At 39.0% G+C, this 19225-nt stretch overlaps 1 protein-coding gene across 7 annotated transcripts; it reads right to left on the reverse strand.

Moving 5' to 3' along the window:
* Positions 1-819: 819 nt before the first annotated feature.
* LOC146571132 (KN motif and ankyrin repeat domain-containing protein 1-like) lies at positions 820-17730 on the reverse strand. 7 transcript variants are annotated; one of them, XM_085280138.1, is made up of 12 exons: positions 17616-17728; positions 12220-12272; positions 8559-11113; positions 8119-8271; positions 7489-7597; positions 7247-7396; positions 7036-7123; positions 6224-6443; positions 5071-5213; positions 3893-4093; positions 3528-3626; positions 821-3429 (listed from the first exon to the last, which is right to left on the reverse strand). In XM_085280138.1, the coding sequence occupies exons 3-12, from the start codon at positions 10831-10833 to the stop codon at positions 3367-3369; spliced, it is 3501 nt and encodes a 1166-aa protein (XP_085136264.1). In that variant the 5' UTR covers positions 10834-11113; positions 12220-12272; positions 17616-17728; the 3' UTR covers positions 821-3366. The 7 variants fall into 7 exon arrangements, with proteins under 7 accessions (XP_085136268.1, XP_085136264.1, XP_085136263.1 ...); XM_085280137.1 differs by lacking the exon at positions 12220-12272 and adding an exon at positions 11876-11973 and having other exon boundaries at positions 17616-17645; XM_085280142.1 differs by lacking the exon at positions 12220-12272 and having other exon boundaries at positions 820-3429; positions 6224-6440; positions 17616-17674.
* Between the last annotated feature and the right edge of the window lie 1495 nt (positions 17731-19225).

Here is a 19225-nt window from a genome sequence, read left to right on the forward strand (position 1 = left end):
TGTTTCACTGATGAAAACATCGTACTTCGTAAACGGTTAAAAAAAAAGGTTGAAAAAAAACGAGATACCCCTTAATCTGTTCTTTCTTTTATTTTATAACTTGTCACATGTTCACTCACCAACAGTGCTGTAGCGTAAAATTAAACAATGATAATCTCTGAGCTGCAGGACTGCTGTAGAATTGAATTATCACCACACGCTCTCTCTTCTCACACCAATGAAGCTCGTGGGGAATATTAATTAAAATGGTGAGAACTGTAGGGCACAGGTTATTCTGAATGGTTGATAAATGATTTACAGCTCATTCAAAGCTGAAATTCGCTTTTAATTTCCAGTAGTACAAACGCCAAGAGAGGCAAGACTACTCTGATGAGTTATCAAGGCCAGGTTTTGCAGTCTAAGGTCACAAACTCACCTAATAATTCAGTCATTAATAGTCATTTTTTGAAAAAGGTCTACATAATCTTGCTTATAGGGGAAAAAAGGCAATGGTACTTTACTGATAGACATCATAGTCAACAGAGAAGGGACAGGATGAACACTGGGGGCAATGCCTGGTGAGGTGGTAGAAACGAGGTGAGAATGGTGGGTAGTTTCTGTGTAAGAGAGCTCACAGCGAGCATCAGAGCCATCTGACCGGCCTGGGCAGCAGAAGGCAGGAGTCAAACACAGGAAGAAACAGGGTAAAAGAGCTGGGTGTCAGGATGAAGAAAAATTGGTGCCTGCCAAACCAAAAAAGGAAAGAAGTGTTCGTGCTTCAGCCAGGCACGAGCCTGGTTGAGATACTTCAGGTGGAACAGTGGTAAGCACTGCTGTCTCACAGCAAAGAAGGTACTGGGTTTGAATCCACCAGCTGGTTGATAAATCTCTTACACAATGACAGAGCTCACGTGACCCTTCCTTTGTGTGTGACTAAAAACATTATCAGAGGCTCCATTTTTCCTTTCCTCCAGCAAATGTGTAACACATATAACACAATAACGTGCTACCTTAAAATTCCTTACTATTAAACAAACATGGGACTAATCTTGTCATCTGTCAGACTGTATTTATTTATTACATTGCTGATATTTATTTGTACATTTTGTCCATGATTGGTAGAAAAGGATGTGCTACAGATATGTAGTAGTTTATGCTGCATCTTCTTACCCTGTTTACATAGTATAAAGTAAAAGCTTTGCCAAAAAATAAACAGTTTTTAAAGATTACAAAACATATAAATAAAAAGGCCACTTGGGTTGAATTGAACTTTTGTTGGAATCATGAACAAAAAGGGTATTTTGACATTTACAGTAAACAACAAGTAATCATGCATTTCAACATAATCTATAATCCTTATGAATTTAAAATAGTAAACTATGTTGCCATGCATCTATATTCCTGTAAGTTATAGTAATGTACACAGTATGGTGTCAATAACTTTAGTATATTTAATGAAGTCATGCAAACCTTTACTATGGTATCATGGATATTTTCTGAGGTACAGATCCTTTAAGTACGAAAGGGCTGGGTCAAGATTTTGCACTTTGTAATTTTTGTTACTTTTACCCCAGCACATTTGAGCCCTGTGACTTTACAAATAATATGAGATTTAAAAATAGTACAAAATTTCACCTTAGCACCAAGTAAAACCCAATTCCAAAACTGCTGGGATGCCGTATAAAAAATAAACAAATAAATAAAAAAGCTATGATTTGCAAATCTCTTAAACCAATAACTTTTCACAATAGTACATAAAAAATAAATCAAATGTTTAAATAAAATGTACTATTTAAATTTTAATTTAATGGAGCAACATAACTCAAAAAAGTTGGGAATGGGCAACAAGAGGTCAGAAATTTAGAGATACTAAAAAGAAACCGCTGGAAGAACAAAAGATTAACTGAGAATTTGTCAGTAACACGATTGGGTAAAAAAGTGCAGCTTAGAGACGCAGAGTTTCTCAGAAGTGAAGATGGGAAGTATCTAGAAGATACAAATTATGGAACAATTTCAGAATGATATTTATCACTGTGAAGAGTTACTCATCATCTACAGTATATAAAAGGATTCCTGCAATCTGTAGAAATCTCTGTGCAGAAAGGAACAAGTCTGAAAATCCAATAGTGGATGCCTGTGATTTTCAGGCCCTCGGGCATTGAAAACAGCCACTATTTGGATTTGTTATGGAAATCACTGAATGGGCTCAGGAACACTTCCAGAAATCACTGTGTGTGAACACAATTCACCGTCCCATCCACAAACGCAGGTTAAAGCTCTATCATGCAAAAAAAGAACCCCTATGTGAACATGATCCAGAATTGCAGCTGTCTTCTCTGGTCAAAGCTCATTTTAAGAGAACTGAGGCAAAGTAGAAAGCTGTTCTGTGGTCAGATTTTTTTGGAAAACATAAATGCTGCATCCTCCAGACTAAAGATCAGAAGGATCGTCTGGTTTATTATCAGCACGCAGCTCAAAAGCCTGAATCTCTGATGTTTTTTTGACATTAGTATCTATGAAACAGCAGCTGGCACTTCTGAAAAGGCACCATCAGTGCTGAAAAGTATGTACAGGTTTTAGAGGAAAATATGTAATGTCTTTGCTGCTGATATAATCTTAGCATACTTCATATGCTGAGACCATGCTACTGCATCTATTGCAGCAGCATGGCTTCATAGAAGAGTTTGGATGCTGAAACAAAAAGTACAACAAAGACAACACACAACTGTTGAGCAGTTAGAATCGCCTATCAGATAGGAATGAGGCAATTCTCCTCTACCAGAGGGTCTAGCAGCTGGTCTCCTCAGTTCCCAGATGTTACAAAGAGACGTTACAGAGTGTTGCTAAAAGAAGAGGGGATGCCCCGCAGTGTTAAACATGGCCTGTGCCAAAGTTTTTAGATATGTTCTGGCCATCAAATTCAAAATAACCTGATTTAAAAATAAGAATAAAAGGTTTGACATGTGTTCTATGTTCCACCTTCAATAAAAAAAAATGGGTTGAAATGATTTGCAAATCATTGCAATCTACTTTTATTTCCATTTAACACAGCATCCCAGCTGAAGTGCATCTTAACTTGGGGACTTTGGATAATTTTGCATGCTCTCCTTAAATATACACACATGCACTATATTAAATTTACTGTAATACACATTTCTTTGTATGAAATATGAAATTAGCAGTCTTATCATATACACATGTATGCATACCGTGCTACTAGATAATGAAAAGCATTTTGTCAACTGCTGAATTATGACAGATAAATATTCAACTGAATTCTCTTGATAAGATTGAAACTGACAAAGTTATACACAATGTCGGCTTTGATATTGAATCATCTGAAAATAAGTTTCATGTAGCATCAAATCAGAGTTTGGGGGGATCCCATCATTCAAAGACGTGTCTATCACTGGAAGAAGAAAGAGACCTGCCACTGTGACGACCAGTTGCCTGATAAGAAACACACAAACACCAAAATGCATACAATGTAAAAAAAGATGCAGAAACACATTTATATTGTGTGTTAATGTAAAAATTGACTCACATACCCCTGCGTGTCCTTTGGAGAAGTTGGCATGAGCATAAAGAAGCACTGCAATGTCATTGTGTCCTGCCTCTAATGCGATGGACATGGCTGTGCTTTCATCCTGTTTATGCACAAAATACACCACAAGAGCTTCTGTTGTTTATCGCACAATAACAGACAGAAAATAAACAGCCTCAGTATATTTAATTACATACCATTTCTATCCCTTTTGTTTTCTCCTGACACACTGAATGTGTCTTCTGTAACAAATGGTTACTCTCTGCTTTTGTAATATAATATCTAAAACAAAGTAAGAGCGCTTCTGCTTCACAGCTTGAGGCCACCGGGCTCACAGAAGCTGCAAAGTAGAGGCAATGACTCACATACACTGTCAGTCAGGGTGGCATCGCACTCCGGCTGTGCCAGCAGTAGTTTAACAATGTCAGCGTGGCCATGCTCGCTTGCACACATCAGCGCTGTGGAGCCCTCATCATCCTGGAGATTGACCTCCGCCCCTTGTGCCAGGAGTGCCTGCACCATGTCCATCCTGCCATGGCTCACAGCGAGCATCAGAGCCGTCTGACCGGCCTGGGCAGCAGAAGGCAGGAGTCAAACACAGGAAGAAACAGGGCAAGTAATACTGAGTCACACATCTCCAAATATAAAGATACAGTCAGTAGACGACTGGGGAAAGGAAAAAAAATGAGCGGGACAGTGAAGCTAGTTCAGTTATTTATTCTTTCTTATATTGATTCACTGAATTTCAACTACACAACACAAATGTAGCCACTGGATGAATATTTTCATCTTTTTGAAAGTTTACATTTAATTGAATTATTTGCAAAATGTTCTCAGTCTCGTGGTTTGTTCTCTCTTCTTTTGGACACAGGAAATGTAATCAAACATAAAAGGTTAAACGTGCATTGCAGATTCTAGCTTGTGATTCATGCAGTGAATGGAAGTCGGCTTAGGACTGATCTTTTCGCGTAGGAGTGTGGCCGCTCCTCTGTATCAGCATATCACAGCAGCTGCGCCATCGGTTGCTAAGCCAACAAGCCTCGGACGTAGCATTTCCTCAGAGGTGCATATCCAGTAAAAGTGACAAGTTGCAGATCTCAACTTTGTGAGGAATTCTGACGCACATAATCAGGCGTTTGTTTGGCAGTGCTGTGATATCTGCAGGATTTTTTTTAAGCAGCTAAAGACAAAGGAAAGACTGTTTTCATTGTATTTATATTTATGCAAGCAGTTACATTTATCTGTCTACATAAAATAAACTCCAAAAATTATTAAGATTAAAATCAGTCAATCATCTTATAAGGAAAGTTGCTTTAAAATAAAATAGTTGCACACAGTTCCTCCTATGTTTCATCTTCTGACATCACATAGGAGAGTAGGTTGAGTGATGCATTAAATCATTTTGACAATACCCACATTGACTGAAAGCCATGAGAGCTGCAGCAATTTTTAAAAAATTGTAAAACTAGTTTGTAAAAAACTTAAACTATAGTGTAATGTGAGAGCCAGCTAACCACTCCTCACCCACAACCTGAGAACATACTGACCTGGCTGGCCTTGGCGTTGACATCTCCTTTAGTGAAGAGCTGCTCGACTACTTTCATGTTGTCTGGATTATCCACAGCAGCAAGTGCAGCCAGCATGATGGGCGTGTAACCTGCTGAATTCTGCTGATTCACGTTGCACACCTCTGTAGTGATTGGCGGTCAAATGGATGGCAGTGGAAAAAACAAGCAAGAGGAAGAAGAATGTATATTATTTTGTACTGATAACAATTCACACTTGTTTTAATCATACAAATGCCAAGTTTTATTTTGTAAGGAAGACCTGTTCCAGATAAGCTTTTGTGGTGAGTGACTAAAAATGACAAAACTGTTATAATAATAATAATAATAATAATAATAATAATAATAATAATAATTATGCAATATAGATTCACAGAAAAAGGCTGGCGCTTAGAGATATATATTCTGAGTGATATACATACACAGAAGCTGTTCAGTCGGGCACCCAGTGCAAATATCAAACTGTCCTGACAAACTAAATAATTAAGTGACTGTCCAGAATAGTGTTTCTGCCTTTCGATCCCTTTCATACTCATTCACAGCTGGAAAAATGGTTGAAAGGAGCCATTATGATTTTCAAAAGGCAATCTCCAGCACATAATTTCTTATTAAAAAAAAAAATCGTATTTTCCCCCCAAAAAACACCATCTCGTTTATCAGCTACCCAGCAGTCAAAAATGTATTCTATTGCCCATGCTGGTTTAAGAAACCAGGGTCTTCTTTTTTATCAATATTTTCCCGTTTTTGACAGGAGCACTTTGTATCTTACCACACACAGAATTCGCTTGCTGCTGGTATTTTCGCCACCTAGTGGCTATTAGAAAGAATACTAAAATGTTCATATGATATGACAAATCCAGATTATACATGGGCTTCTGAGCAGTACAGCTGAATTACACAAGGCGTTTCCACCCTAAAAAACTGTGAGCTTGCTTGTTTCTCTGATTTGCTGGGAGATTCAAATTAAAAGGACAACTCTTGCGGCATTTTGTAGAAGTTAAAAAAAGCCCTGGCAGCATAATTTGTCTGTAATCTTATTTTAAGCATGTCCAGACTGCAAAGAAATAAACTTAATTCTCGTGACATAGAGGGACAGAGAAAAACAATATGTACTTGGGGTGGTGTGGTGATGTACCTGGATTAAGCAATTTCTTCACAATGCCAAAGTTCGAGTGAGAAACGCTGTAGTGTAGAGCTGTGTTTCCATTGCCGTCAGCCATATTAACTATGTACTGCAATACTGAAGGTGAAATGGCCTGAAACGTAGATAAGTAGTCCTCTACAGTTTCAGGAGATGCTGACTTGTGGCTGGACACAGAGAACCACTCTTGCTGGAGTGTGTGCAGACAGTCCTGCTGCAAGAGGAAAAAAGGATGCATTATATATGCAAAAACAGCACTTCTTTTTTTAAACATTAGTTTAGTAGAGCAATCAGGACTGAATAGACACAATCCTCCCATAATTACAGGGATGTGAATGAAAGAAGACAGACAAACAGCATAAAGCAACAATTCTATAAAAGACATCATAAAAGAAGAGGAATCTGTCATTATTTCAAACATAAAAAGGCATGTCGAGAGTTCTTGTTATTCTTTTTAGTGTTTCAGCTTTCACAATGGAAGCTGTCAAGAGTTACCTTGCTGATATACTTCCCTTGAATTCCACTTCTTCTTACCTATTTTGCATTTTACTGTGAAAGTGAGTAGTCTATTTCACTTAGAAAGAAAAACATTCTCAAGTTGAAGCAAATGATATGGCTAAAAATTCTTCTACTGACGAATTCTTTTCATATCCAATGGCAAGGATACTTCTTTAGAAACGATATACTTTCAACCACCATGGCCCAGCATCTCTCCGCACCCATGCTAATCAAAACACATACAGACAAACAAGGCCCGTGGTGACTTTCAGTGGCTCTCATACTGAATATAGTAAAACAAAACATACCATTTCCCTGTTGGATAAAGCTGTGTCATCACTCAGGTGCGTCTTTAAGGCTTGACAAGCAAAAAACATCCGTTCGCTCATCCTACGTCTGAAAATAACCAAATTCTATTGGTTACTAGATGTCAGTTCAGATTTGAAAGGACTCCCACAGTAATGCAGACTGCTGTTGCGAAGCTTTTTATTGTTGCAGTTTTATTTTCTCCCAGATTACCTCTGCTGTGTATACACTCTCGCAGCTCCTTTTGATCCCTTGTTGTCTTTTTCCTTTCGTGATTGGGCAACATCTTGAGGAGATTCCCTAAATGTTCTTTTTATCTTTCTGTCCACATCATCATGCTCATAATTCGACACTGGGTCCAGCCTAAGGACAATAAAACAAGAGCTTAATATCTATGAACATACCACATCCATCATTTCAGAAATAAAACATTTGTTTAGACATTAGACACCTACCCTGTAGTCACACCCAGAAACTTCATGCTCTGCCTGTTGCTACTACAGCACTGGTTACCATTCTGTTTCTTTATTACATTCCTTGGCTTACCAGCATTATCTGACCTGTCTAGAAATGAGTACAAAGCACTTTTATTCTTAACACAAATCACACAGTATGTTGCATTAAATGCATGTATAGCAAAACAGTTACAAGGCTAGCTAGGTCACGTTCAGAGTATATGAAAACACACGATTCTTTATGCATTCGTTCACATCTAAAAGCCTCGGTGGAAAAGAGAAAGCATTCTTTTACACCAGCTCCTCCCACAAAGCAGTTCAATTTTAGATCTTAAGCCACAAAGTGCTATGTGGCACACAACGTCTTCCAAAACCAGATATCATTCCACACATCGCAAATGCATCCCTCAAAAAGGGAACTTGCCCAGCTGAAGCCAGCCACTTCCCCTGAACCTAGTTCAAGTTTAAACTGGGCGCCGGGAGTGGCTTCAAAATAAAATATTTTTATACTAAAAGATTTTTAAACTTCCTTCACTGAGACAAAATTCCTACTAACTGGATATTTACTAAATATCTCATGAAAAAAAGGATTTGGATTTATAACTAAACATAAATAAATAAAAATATTACCTTGTAAACCAGAGGACGTCTGCTGTTCTATCATTTTAATCATTCTTTTCACCTCTGAATCATTACTGCTCTGTTGACACAGTCCTGCTTTTGCTTTGTCACACTTAGAGGAGACAAGTGAAAGTTGAGACTGGGACTGAGAGTCTTTGTTTGCTGCATGAAAGTAAGATAATAGTAGACAGAAACGTATAAACATAACATTGCAGATTTGAAAAAAAAAATGTTAATTGCATCACCTACTTTGTGTAGATAAAGGGTTTTTTTTAATGTGTAAAAATCTGGAGCTATGTCATTCTATACAAATGACAGCAATAATGCAAGCAATACAAGCGCAAACTGTTCAACCTATTCAGAATGTATAGTAATAAATTAGCAGGAAATTTGGTATCAGCTTTGCAAATGTTTTATGAAGAATCAATGTTTTTGGTTTGCTGTGTTACCTGCTGGTTGAGAACTGAACATGTGGATGTCTGTCCCTCCTTGTGCCATAGGTTTTCTATTGCAGGAGCTGGGATCTCCTTGGCCACTGTTATGATCAGGACAGTCCTCTGTGAGCAGGTCCCCATGCTCCATGCTGAGGAGCCTCTGCAACTTCTCGATGTAATGGTTCAGCTCATGGTCCCACTGCAACTGTGCAGGTTTCTGGAAATTTTGTCCAGGTGTCCTGGATGAAACTGAAAAATCCCTTATCCGCCCTTCCCCTACACCAACACTCTTTGTTTTGACAGGGTCAGGTAGATGGGACGGTCCGGATGCCATATTTCGAGTTTTCAGTCCAACTAGGAAATTCTCATTAATGTCTGTGAATCCAACTCCAGTGTCTCGAGTTACCCTGGTGACCGCTTCTGGTGTTTGCTTTGAAATACTTTCTACTGCATTTGCAGTTCCTACACCGATTGTTCGGGTCTCTGTGGTGCATCTGATGTCTCGGACCCTATTGCCTACAGATACTGTCCTAGTTGAAGTGTGAGTGGTGTTGGTGTGCTTGTCTTGGGTGCTGAGGAGCGTATTCGTGCTGGAGTCAGTGCTGAAGGCGTGCTTGGTGTTGGTAAAGCGAGACACTGAACTACATACAGTGTTGGTACGCTGCGATGCTGTTTGGGGTGATACCATGATTCCGAGCTCAACTCCTCTGACTCGATCTGTAGTCATACACTGTGAAACTGCTTCCTTTGCCTCGCAAATGGTCACATCGACAGAACAATCCCCACAAGCCACTGAACAATACTCTTTCTTGGACCTCAGATTTGCCAGTGGCGCCTCTGTGTTGCTTTCTGCATCACATACCCTTATCTCTGTCCCAACTCCTTGTGTGTTTGTAAAAACGTGCATTTCCACAGCCTTGTCGCTGGTCTCCACTCGCTCCCTGACCTCCCAGAGGCTCATGGGTACATCCAGTCCTGTGCAAATACTCCTCATCATAGGTTCACAGGATACTCCTACAGTTTTTACCTCCTTTTCCTCGCCTGTGGAAGAATCTCTGAGCTCTGTGTGATTACCCACTCCCTGGCTTTTGGTGTGTGGCCTTGCATCTGAGCCTATGCTTACAGTGGACGGTCTGGCACAGCAGGCCTTGTCAACCCGGTTCCTGGCTCCTGCAGCCTGAAGTTCCAGTTTCAGACGAATCAACTCCGTCTCCAGAGCTGATTCTTTCAACTCTATTTCTAAGTGACAAATTCTCTCCTTTAAGGCACTGTTTATTAATTCTTGGGCATCACGCTCTGCCTCCTGTTCTGTGTAAATTCCCAGACTGACTTCAGATACTTCTGTTGCAATGGACCTCATCTCTACCTGCTCAGTGTATGCATATTTGTTTTCTTTTGGTGGCTTAGACAAGATGATATCCATATCGTTGTCAGTTCCCACAGCGACTGACTTAAATGTTTTGTCATGAAGAGGGTTACATTTTTCATGCAATGTTCCCAACTGTCCCACTTTGATGGACCTTTCCAGTTCTCGCATGTCTTTGGTCAATCGCCCAACCTCCTTCAGATCTGTGCAGCTACTTTTAACTTCAAGATCTTTTTTGGTATTTCTGTTGATCTCAATTTCAGACCCTTCAATGGTATACGGGCTGTTCCAGGTTACATCATTGACGTTCTCTCTCTCAATCAAGTCCTTGAGCTGACAGCTTAGTTGCCTCTTTTCCTCCTGAAGGACTGAGATCTTTACCTGGAGGATTGGGATGATTTTCACTTGCTCCTCTAACTCTTTCAGTCTTTGTAGCGCAACCACCATTTGGTCACGGACATGTTGCAGGTGCATGGGGACTGGAGTTGTTCTACCTGAGCTCTGTGGACTTACTCTCAGACAGCCTGTGCTGCCTCTACTGCCCAGGGATGAGCCGAGTTGGACCTCGGGTCCAGTGCCAGTAGGCTTATTGCCATTATTGTTCTGATTATATGCACCTAGGCCAGTGAAAGGTGAGAGTGACCCAGGGGAGCTCACACCTCCGAAGCTGGCCAGTCGTCGACGGGGATAGGGCTGGGGTGGAGAAAGTCTTGTCACCTCCTGATTCAAGGGTTTGTGGGTCTCCAGAAAGGCCCTCTCCATCACAGGGCTTTGACTTTGGAAGAGAGATCGTGCAGCTGGCTGAGGCTTTGGCTCAGTTAGTATCTGAGAGGTTCCCAGACTTTCATTTCTTTTATTATTATTATCCAACAAGGAACCATGTGGTGGAGGAAGAGGTGGTCTACCTCGAGCTGCAGAGGACATGCCCAGTAGTTTTGAATCATCAGCACTAGATGATGACAAGGACTCTGCAGAATACCACTGACTAGATGAAATGCCCCTCTGCGTTTTGTCCACATTACTGCCGGCCACCCTGGGCCTCCTTTTTAGGCTTAGTCGCTTAATGGTGGCGGCGTCTCAGAAACTGTCCACACGCTTGATGCAGTCCACTTCAGACTGATAACTGTAATCAATTTCAAGGTGGTTAGGGAACCAGTGCTTTGGCCTGTTAAATAGTTGGACAGCTGTACTTTAATCTTCCTCTCTGAAAAGAGTAGTCAGGGAAGCAAAAGAATAAAAATAAAACAGCAAAAATCCAGACCAAACATTATGCAGAAAGGTGGAAAATCTTTAAAAAAAAAATACAATAAATAAATCTTACAGAAAATAAGAAGTTGTTGTAAATTTAAGTTTTAAATAACATTTAATCATCATGAATCATCATGAATACACAGTAAAATCTTGAAGGCTTTAGGCTATATACTCTTCCCTTTTCTTTCCTTACCTTAGTATGTGTTGATCAGTGACCATTTCTCTGAGTCTCAAGCCTTCCTTCACTTCAAAATGTTTCTGACTCTAATCTCTCTGAGCCTGTCCCACAAGGGGAGGAGGGAGAGAGGAGTGTCTACCAATCCTGCAGACACTTTTTTCAGTAGTTACTTCTCTCCCAATGGTATGTCTCTCTCTACATAGACTGAGCCCACTCTATAATTACTCTGCAACTCTCCCTGTAAATGCCCAACCATTCTCTTGGCAGGACTTCTCAACCACAAACATATTCCAAGTATTTTAGCCACTGAATATAAAAGCAAAGAAAATACCTAGGACAACACAATTCTAACCTATAACTATATTTAAATAGTAAATGTTAAATGCATTAAGCTGGAATTGCAATAAATTCCATCATACAACCCCTATTATCAAAAAGTACATTTCATGCATTACTTCCAGAAGCATGTACAAATTACAAACATTTTTGTGACTCTAAAGCATTTAGGTTAGTGGTAATTATATCAGTTATCATTACCTGACATATTCCTCAGGACTTAAAAACCTTGAACGTGTTTCAGAATATCTCAATAATGATTTAATTCCTTTTTCATTCAGCCTAAACTTTGAATAAGTCTGCAAATAAAAGAAAAACACATCAAATTAACTTTGAACCTTGGTGTTGCTGTCTCATTCGTATGAGCTCCTTCTCTCTCTCATCCCAGGTCTGACAGTCGATAACAGCTAACATTACAGTGCTTGCATAAAGGAAATGCAATACTGAGACATGGTTATTTCTGCACAACTACAGGAGGATGGGGCTTAGCCTCAACACACTGTCATTGCAATGCTATCCCCTATCACATTTTCATTGATAAGCACCTTTCGGTTCTCAGCATGCTGGTGTTTTGAGAAGGCTTCCTCTCTTCTTCTCCCTTCATAGAAAGTCAGTTTAAAGAATTACTGAAATCTATATTTAATATATATATATAATACAACAATCTACTCTAATATAATATAATCTGATATAGCATTTATAATTAACATGCATAAAATAATGACTTATGTGAGGAGCAAGCCAAGTGGAGTTGGAAAAGGAGGATTTAACAACTTGATATCTTTTTTGTAAGCTGCCTGCATTTTTCTACATTTTTTAGAACTTGATACCCCGAAAGAGTCAAAACTATGTGAAGCCCAGCAAATGTGTAAGTAAATTGGTGTGTACAAAGTCAATCCAAACTAAACATCAAAAACACAGACAAGTTGCTATTGCATACTACTGAGACATAAACAATCTGAAAAATACTGTTTATTTTGCAGAACCAATGAAAATGGTATTACTATGAAATAAATTACAGTTTTCTCTGGCTGGAGGTAAGGTTGACTAATCATCTGCTGATTCAAGTGTTTGTGGGTCTCTGTAACAGCCTGTTCCATCACAGGGCTTTATCTCTACAGCTGGTTTATCTGACTTGACTCATCTGTGGCTAATCTGAGGTTGCTGGACTTCTCAGTCTTTTTGTGTTATCCACTGAGAAGCCACGTGGTAGATCCACCTCGAGTTGTAGAATGAACGGATCGTCATTCTACAACTCGAGGTGCTCCCTTCAGGATTTATTTGTTTTTCTTATTTTTTATTGTGAACAAGTGAGAACAAGTTCTTGCCCTAAACTTAATAACTGGTTGTGCCACCCTTGGCAGCAGGAACTGCAATCAAGCATTTGTGATAAGTGGCAATGACTCTTTCACATCACTGTGGAGGAATGTGGAGGGATTTTGGCCTAATCTTCCTTGCAGAGTTGTTTAAATTCTGTCACACTAGAGGTTTTTTTTGTTTGGTTTTTTTAACATGAACATCCCATTAAAGCATCTTAATTGGATTTAAGTCCAGACTTTGACTAGTCCTGCTGCATAACCTCAGTGTGCATCAGCATCATGGCACACATAGATGATGGGCGGACATTCTCCTTCAGGATTTTGTGGTAGAGAGCAGAATTCATGGCCCCAGATCATCACACTACCACCACCATGTCTGACTGCTGGTATGATGTTCTTTTCATGAAATGCTGTCTTATTTTTACAAAATATGTAACAGGAGACAACCCTTCCAAAAAGTTCAGCTTTTGTCTCGTCAGTCCACCGAATACTTTCTCAAAAGTCTTGCAAAAACATTTTGAGAAATGTGATATGAACCTTTGTGTTCCTTTTAGTCAGCAGTGGTTTTCTCCTTGGACCTCTTCCATGGAAACCCTTTTTACCCAGACTCTTTCCTATTGTTGACTCATGAACGCTTACCTTAAGTAAGGGAAGTGAGGCGTGCAGTTTTCGGTTCTTTTGTGACCTCCAGGTTGAGTTGTCATTGCACTTTTGGAGTAATTTTGGTAGCCCTGCCACTCCTGCCAAGATTCACCACTGTTGAAATTTTTCTCTATTTTGGATAATGGCTCTCATTGTGGTTTGCTGGAGTCCCGAGGCATTAGAAATGGCTTTATAACCCTTGCCCAACTGATAGATATCAATGACTCTGCTTCTCATCTATTCTTGTTCCTTTAAATTGTAGCGAGATGTGTTGATTTTTAAGATCCTTTAGCATATTTCATTTTTTCAGACAGATTCTAATTAAGTCACTTCCTGATTCAACAGGTCCGACAGTAATCAGGACCGGTTGAGGCTAGTGCTATCCACAAAATGTTATCAATCACAGTTAACTCGTGATTTAACAACAGGGCCAATTACTTTTTCACACAGGAGCAGATAGGTTTGGATAGGGGACTGCAGCCACCAGCAAAATGGAAAAGCCCTACAAACTAGAGATGGCACGATACCACTTTTTAATGTCCGATACTGATTCCAATATCATAAATTTGGATATCTGCCGATACCGGTATGAATCCGATATAACGTATTTTGTAATCAATAAAACAGTTTTTTTTATAAATATCTTGCTGCATTTTGTATAAGTTCATACTCAAGTTTTAAAAAACAAGAGACTGAAGCTATTCTGTTATACCTTTATGCACAAAATACACTCCACCCAAAACATTTTATAGTTCAGCAACACTGATCAATCTAATAAATTTAAACCTACACCATCCTCCCTATTCTGGTATTTTAAAGAGTACTTACCTACCTAACAAATAGGGTTGCCAACTCCCAGCAAAAATATTAGGGAACCACCCCCTTAATCGATGTAATCAACTTTAATTTAATGCAAGTGTAAAACAAATGCACAGAAATCAATTATTTTTCTACAGTAATTAAATAGATTCAATATCTTTCTTCAGCAGAATTGCAGACTGCACAGATGGTACCTTCCCAAAGGAAAAAGTACTATAGCTTACTAGGGTGTATATTAGACTTATTAGTTACTATATACAATAATGGATTCTATACATTTACACTATAGATAAAATTGAATTGAATTGAATACATGTAATCAGATGACCACTTTTTTTTGTAAGATTCAGATAATTATTTATTCAAAATTTTTAAATGACATAACAAAGAAAAATATTTCTTTGTGCCCCCCTCTCCCTGTTAATGCCCAACCTGGCTCCCGACAAAACTTTGCTAGACCCGCCCCTGCACAGTTACCAGCCGTCAGCTACTTAGAAAAGAATCCTGGTGTTATTTGTCTCTCAGAAACAGTTCATAACTTTCCTTCAACTCATTCATGTCACCTAGAAGGTAAACCTGTTTCTCCATCACCTGTTCAGCTCTGATGATTTAATAAGAGCATCTCCTGGTTTCATCTTCATGCTTCCCTCTCACCACATATCCAAACGGATATCATGACCAGCAGCTTTTACAGCTGTGGCTCCAGCAAACATCAGCTGATACTAGAAAGTAATATTAAATAAATTCTAACAACAGCTTATCACGCTTAAACGTGTTGCTGTTGTTTATCCACTGGTCTCCTCTTGCTAGCGCAAAGTGGGCGATAAACAAACAAGAAAGACGGGACTTGCAGCAGAAAAGCCGATCAGCTGATCATTGATCAGTTTCATGTTTGAAGTAATAACAGGAGAGCAAGGGGGAGAGAATGAGCGAAGTAGATGCAACTGCGCAGCAAAGACAGAATAACTCCAGCTTTGTGTCTATTTTTTAATTCTAGCTGAAGTACGGGACAAATCACTTCCTTTTCGCCTCAATATGGAACTCCAATGGCCAGTCCAGCTGTGGCTCCATATATCAGTTGTTAAGCTTAACATGGAAATACTATGCAAACATTCAGGGATGAACTTATACACTTGCTTTACTTCTCTGGGATTCTTCTCTGATTTTGTGATACTTCGGATCGGATTACATTTTTTTTCTCTCCGATATCCGATCCAGTAATTTAGGTAGTATAGGACCGATACCGATACATAATATGGATCAGTCCATCTCTACTACAAACGCACGCTAAATACAGAAAACAGAACATGAAGGATTGCATCGTCACACTTCAAAGAAGCAGCGGTTTATCAGTGATGTGAAGGAGCAAAGTAAAGTGTGCTTTAATTGCATGAGTGACATAGTAGGGGAGACCGGGGATAGTTGTAACGTGGGTCAGTTGTAACACTTCCAATTTCTCCAATCAGGGCTAAGTTTCAAATGATGTGACTCATCCTGTGCATGCCCAATTCAGTTCTGCTATCACACGTGAAAAATCAGCACATTTTGTCAAATACAGACAATTTAACATGAAAAAAAGTAATTTGTATGCCAAAAAGTAAGTTTTTCTACTTTATTTCAATTTGTGATAGCATTATCTGCTTTGCAGTTAAACTCATCAAACTTAAATTATGTTATTTGTATGTCTATGGGGATATATTCTGTGTAAGTCTTTAGTGCTAATGTTTTAGCCGTTGGCTGTAATGCTAGCTAGTTCATGGCTATAGGAGTCTGGGTCAGTTGTAACAGCAACAGTCTGGGTTAGTTGTAACAATAATGCAGATGTTACAACTTACCACACTATTACTTTAACTTATATTAAACAAGTTGGGGCAACGACATCAGCAGAGAGAGGTTCACTGGTCGCATTTGTATATGCGGTTAATGCCATTGGCAACACAATTCCTCCACTGTTTGTGTTCCCACATTATGCAGACCTCTGTGTCAGAGATGGACCAGTAGGAAGTAGTGGTAGTGGAAATAAATCAGGATGGGTGCAAGAAACAGATTCCCTCATCTTTCTGAAGCACTTTGCAAACCACACCAAGGTAAGCCATGATAAAAAGTAATGGAATTGCGATGCTGGTGAACAACTACATTTTTTCAGCTTCATTGTTATGTTCAAAATTGGTGCAAGAGTTGTAAGTTATAATGCCCACTGAGCCAATGAGGCCAAACTCAAGGAAGACCAACCAAAATTAATGAAATATTCAGTTGCAGAAAATTCCATAATATGTCTTTTTTGGGGGGTTGGAATATGTTCAAAAGCTAGATTTCTGCATTCTGTCACACACACACACAGCTACATAAATGGATGTAAGTGCATTCATGTGTTGAATAAACAAAGATTACATGTTAATGTTTTGTTAGTACCCTTATTTCATTGTGTTACATTTTACCCCAGGATGTGTTACAACTAACCCAGACTATGGGGTTAATTGTAACATTTCACTCTTTGTGTTTGAGACCATACCATGCAATGGGTAATTGTGCTGCAGAGAAAATAGCTGCATTATTTAATAGCAGAGACATGTAAATACTTTGCATTACATTTTGAATCCACTACCTTAAAAGAGCTCCAATTTACAGACAGAAATGTCAAAAATGTTACAATTATCCCCGGTCTCCCCTACTGTCACTTCCACAGCTGTTTCCCCAAAAACATGTCCGTTTTGTTTCACTGTTTTTTGTTTGTTGTTGTTGTTGTGTTTTTTTTTTTTGTTTTTTTTAATGGAAATTCCGTTGGGTTTTGTGCCTTTTTGCAGCATTTTTTAATTTGCTGGTGTTTTCTTCAATTACAGTGCGTTTGACCTCTCAGGGCCACCATACATTTCTCACTGACAAAAGTGCCAAGCGATTATTAATAAAGGGTAAAACTTTGTATGATAAAAATATAACTAATATTAATATTTGAACTTTTTATAAATTGACAGATAACTGCAGCCCTTCCTCCTTCCTTACTTCAAATTGAATGTTTTATTCCGTCGTGTTATAAAAAGTTAGCCTCTGTTTGCTTAACATGAGAAGAAGTAAATCACCTGTGCATTCGGAGAGGAGGTGGACAAATACAACATGCTCGTGTGATGCAAAGTTAAATATTATGAGTATTATTAACAGCTTACCTTATCAGTTGGCACGTGTTTTTTTTAAACGTGTATTTTTGACGCTAACAAGACCGCTTTCCCCCCCTTTTCTCCTTTCTCAATAATTTTTCGATATTAGACGAACTTTTCCTCTGCATCTGTGAGATGCAGACCGCGCATGCGCGCAGAGCTGTCGACGCGCACAGCAGATGCTCACGGGAATCAGTCATTAAAATATTGATGAGGCGCTTTCTTCTGTTGACTCGATTACACAGCATAAACACCACATCATTTCGGTCTCAGAATCTGGTTTCAGGGGTAGTAATTACCGAACTAATTACCTGAGTTATTTTTTTTTTCCAGTGACATAACCGGGAAATAAAGTTAAACAGTCATTTTTATGTAGTTTCCATATATTTAACTGTATGCTTGGGATAATGGCACCTGCTAAAAATAAGTCACTCTTACATCCTGCAGGGTGGTGCTGTTTGTAGAGCTGTTTTAATAGTGTGAAAGTTTAATCGATTCGGAGCACCAGAGAGCTCTTATGGAATATATCTTTTACCAGACATTCCACATTTTCAAGCTGAACTGCGACATCATGTGGACATAGTGCAGCAATACATCCTGCACTCTAATACACTTTGAGTCCAAAGTTGTTCCTGCGGAGTTTTTGAGGTATTCCCATGCGAAAAATATCCCCCAAATGGATTAACTGACTGATGCTTACGGACAAGGTGTCTAGCGCCTGCTGCATAGTTTTCTCACACGCTAGCCTTAAAAAGTCTCTCTGAAACCTCTTGTTTTTTTGTGTTTGCTTTTTTAAAATACTTTATTGACTTGAAAGCATGCTTGCAGCATGTTACTACCCACCTCACATTACATTACACTGGAGGTTTTTATCCTACCTGCTATCTTTTAAGTCCAAAGTTTAACTTTGGTTTGTGAAACAGCTCTCTAACTCGTTTTGTGTAAGCTTAACTCAAGCAGCACCATTGATTGTGTGGAGTCCTTTAACTTTTTTAAAAAGTTTGATGATTTCCCAGACAGAGACTACCATAACCTAATTATCTGCATGCAGAGACACAGTGACACACTCCACCAGTTCATGTGAATAAATGTGACTGTTTATTTTCTCGTACATAGTTGTATTAACCCATCGAAAATTAACACAGAAGTCAGGTAAGATTGCCTCGTACAATGAGTCCTATCATTTGAACTTTGCACCTCTTCAGGATCACGCAGGGAAAACATGTTTACATGCTTGAAAGTGCTGAGTTCGTTGGTCCGGTGTAAGGTGTTCACCAGATTTTCTATAATGATCTGAAGGTTTCTGAGTAACAGAAGTTTATTAAATCTCACAAACTGACAGGGGCAAAACTACAGACAATACATGGTCGGTTTAAAAGAGCATCTGTAAATGAAATGAGCTTGGTGCTGAAAAGCTTAGCTGTTTCTATTAAAAGATCTGAGTGCAGTTACGTACTTCAGTGAAATGAATGCAGTTAAACAAAATCAAGTTGCACTGAGACTGAAATCCACTTTAAAATATTGAGTTGTGCATGCTGATAAAAAAAACTAAAATGTTCACTATCTTTGAACTTTGCTCTTCAAACCCACAGTCACAGAAGTGATCCAACCAGCATCAG

The sequence above is a fragment of the Mchenga conophoros genome, linkage group LG7 (genome assembly GCF_057382185.1).
Source record: "Mchenga conophoros isolate Kocher_MC1m ecotype Shallow Benthic linkage group LG7, M_conophoros_male_GT1.1, whole genome shotgun sequence".
NCBI classification, from domain to species: domain Eukaryota; kingdom Metazoa; phylum Chordata; class Actinopteri; order Cichliformes; family Cichlidae; genus Mchenga; species Mchenga conophoros.

What these genes read in the sequence shown, in the direction of transcription:
- LOC146571132 (XM_085280141.1), bottom strand. Translation starts at nt 10,833, where the DNA reads ATGTCCTCTGCAGCTCGAGGTAGACCACCTCTTCCTCCACCACATGGT. An exon ending in CTTTATCCAACAGGGAAATG is followed by an intron (nt 6,444 to 7,035) that starts GTATGTTTTGTT and finishes TTCCTCTTGCAG; the next exon opens with CAGGACTGTCTGCACACACT. An exon ending in TCAACGCCAAGGCCAGCCAG is followed by an intron (nt 4,094 to 5,070) that starts GTCAGTATGTTC and finishes TCTGCTGCCCAG; the next exon opens with GCCGGTCAGACGGCTCTGAT.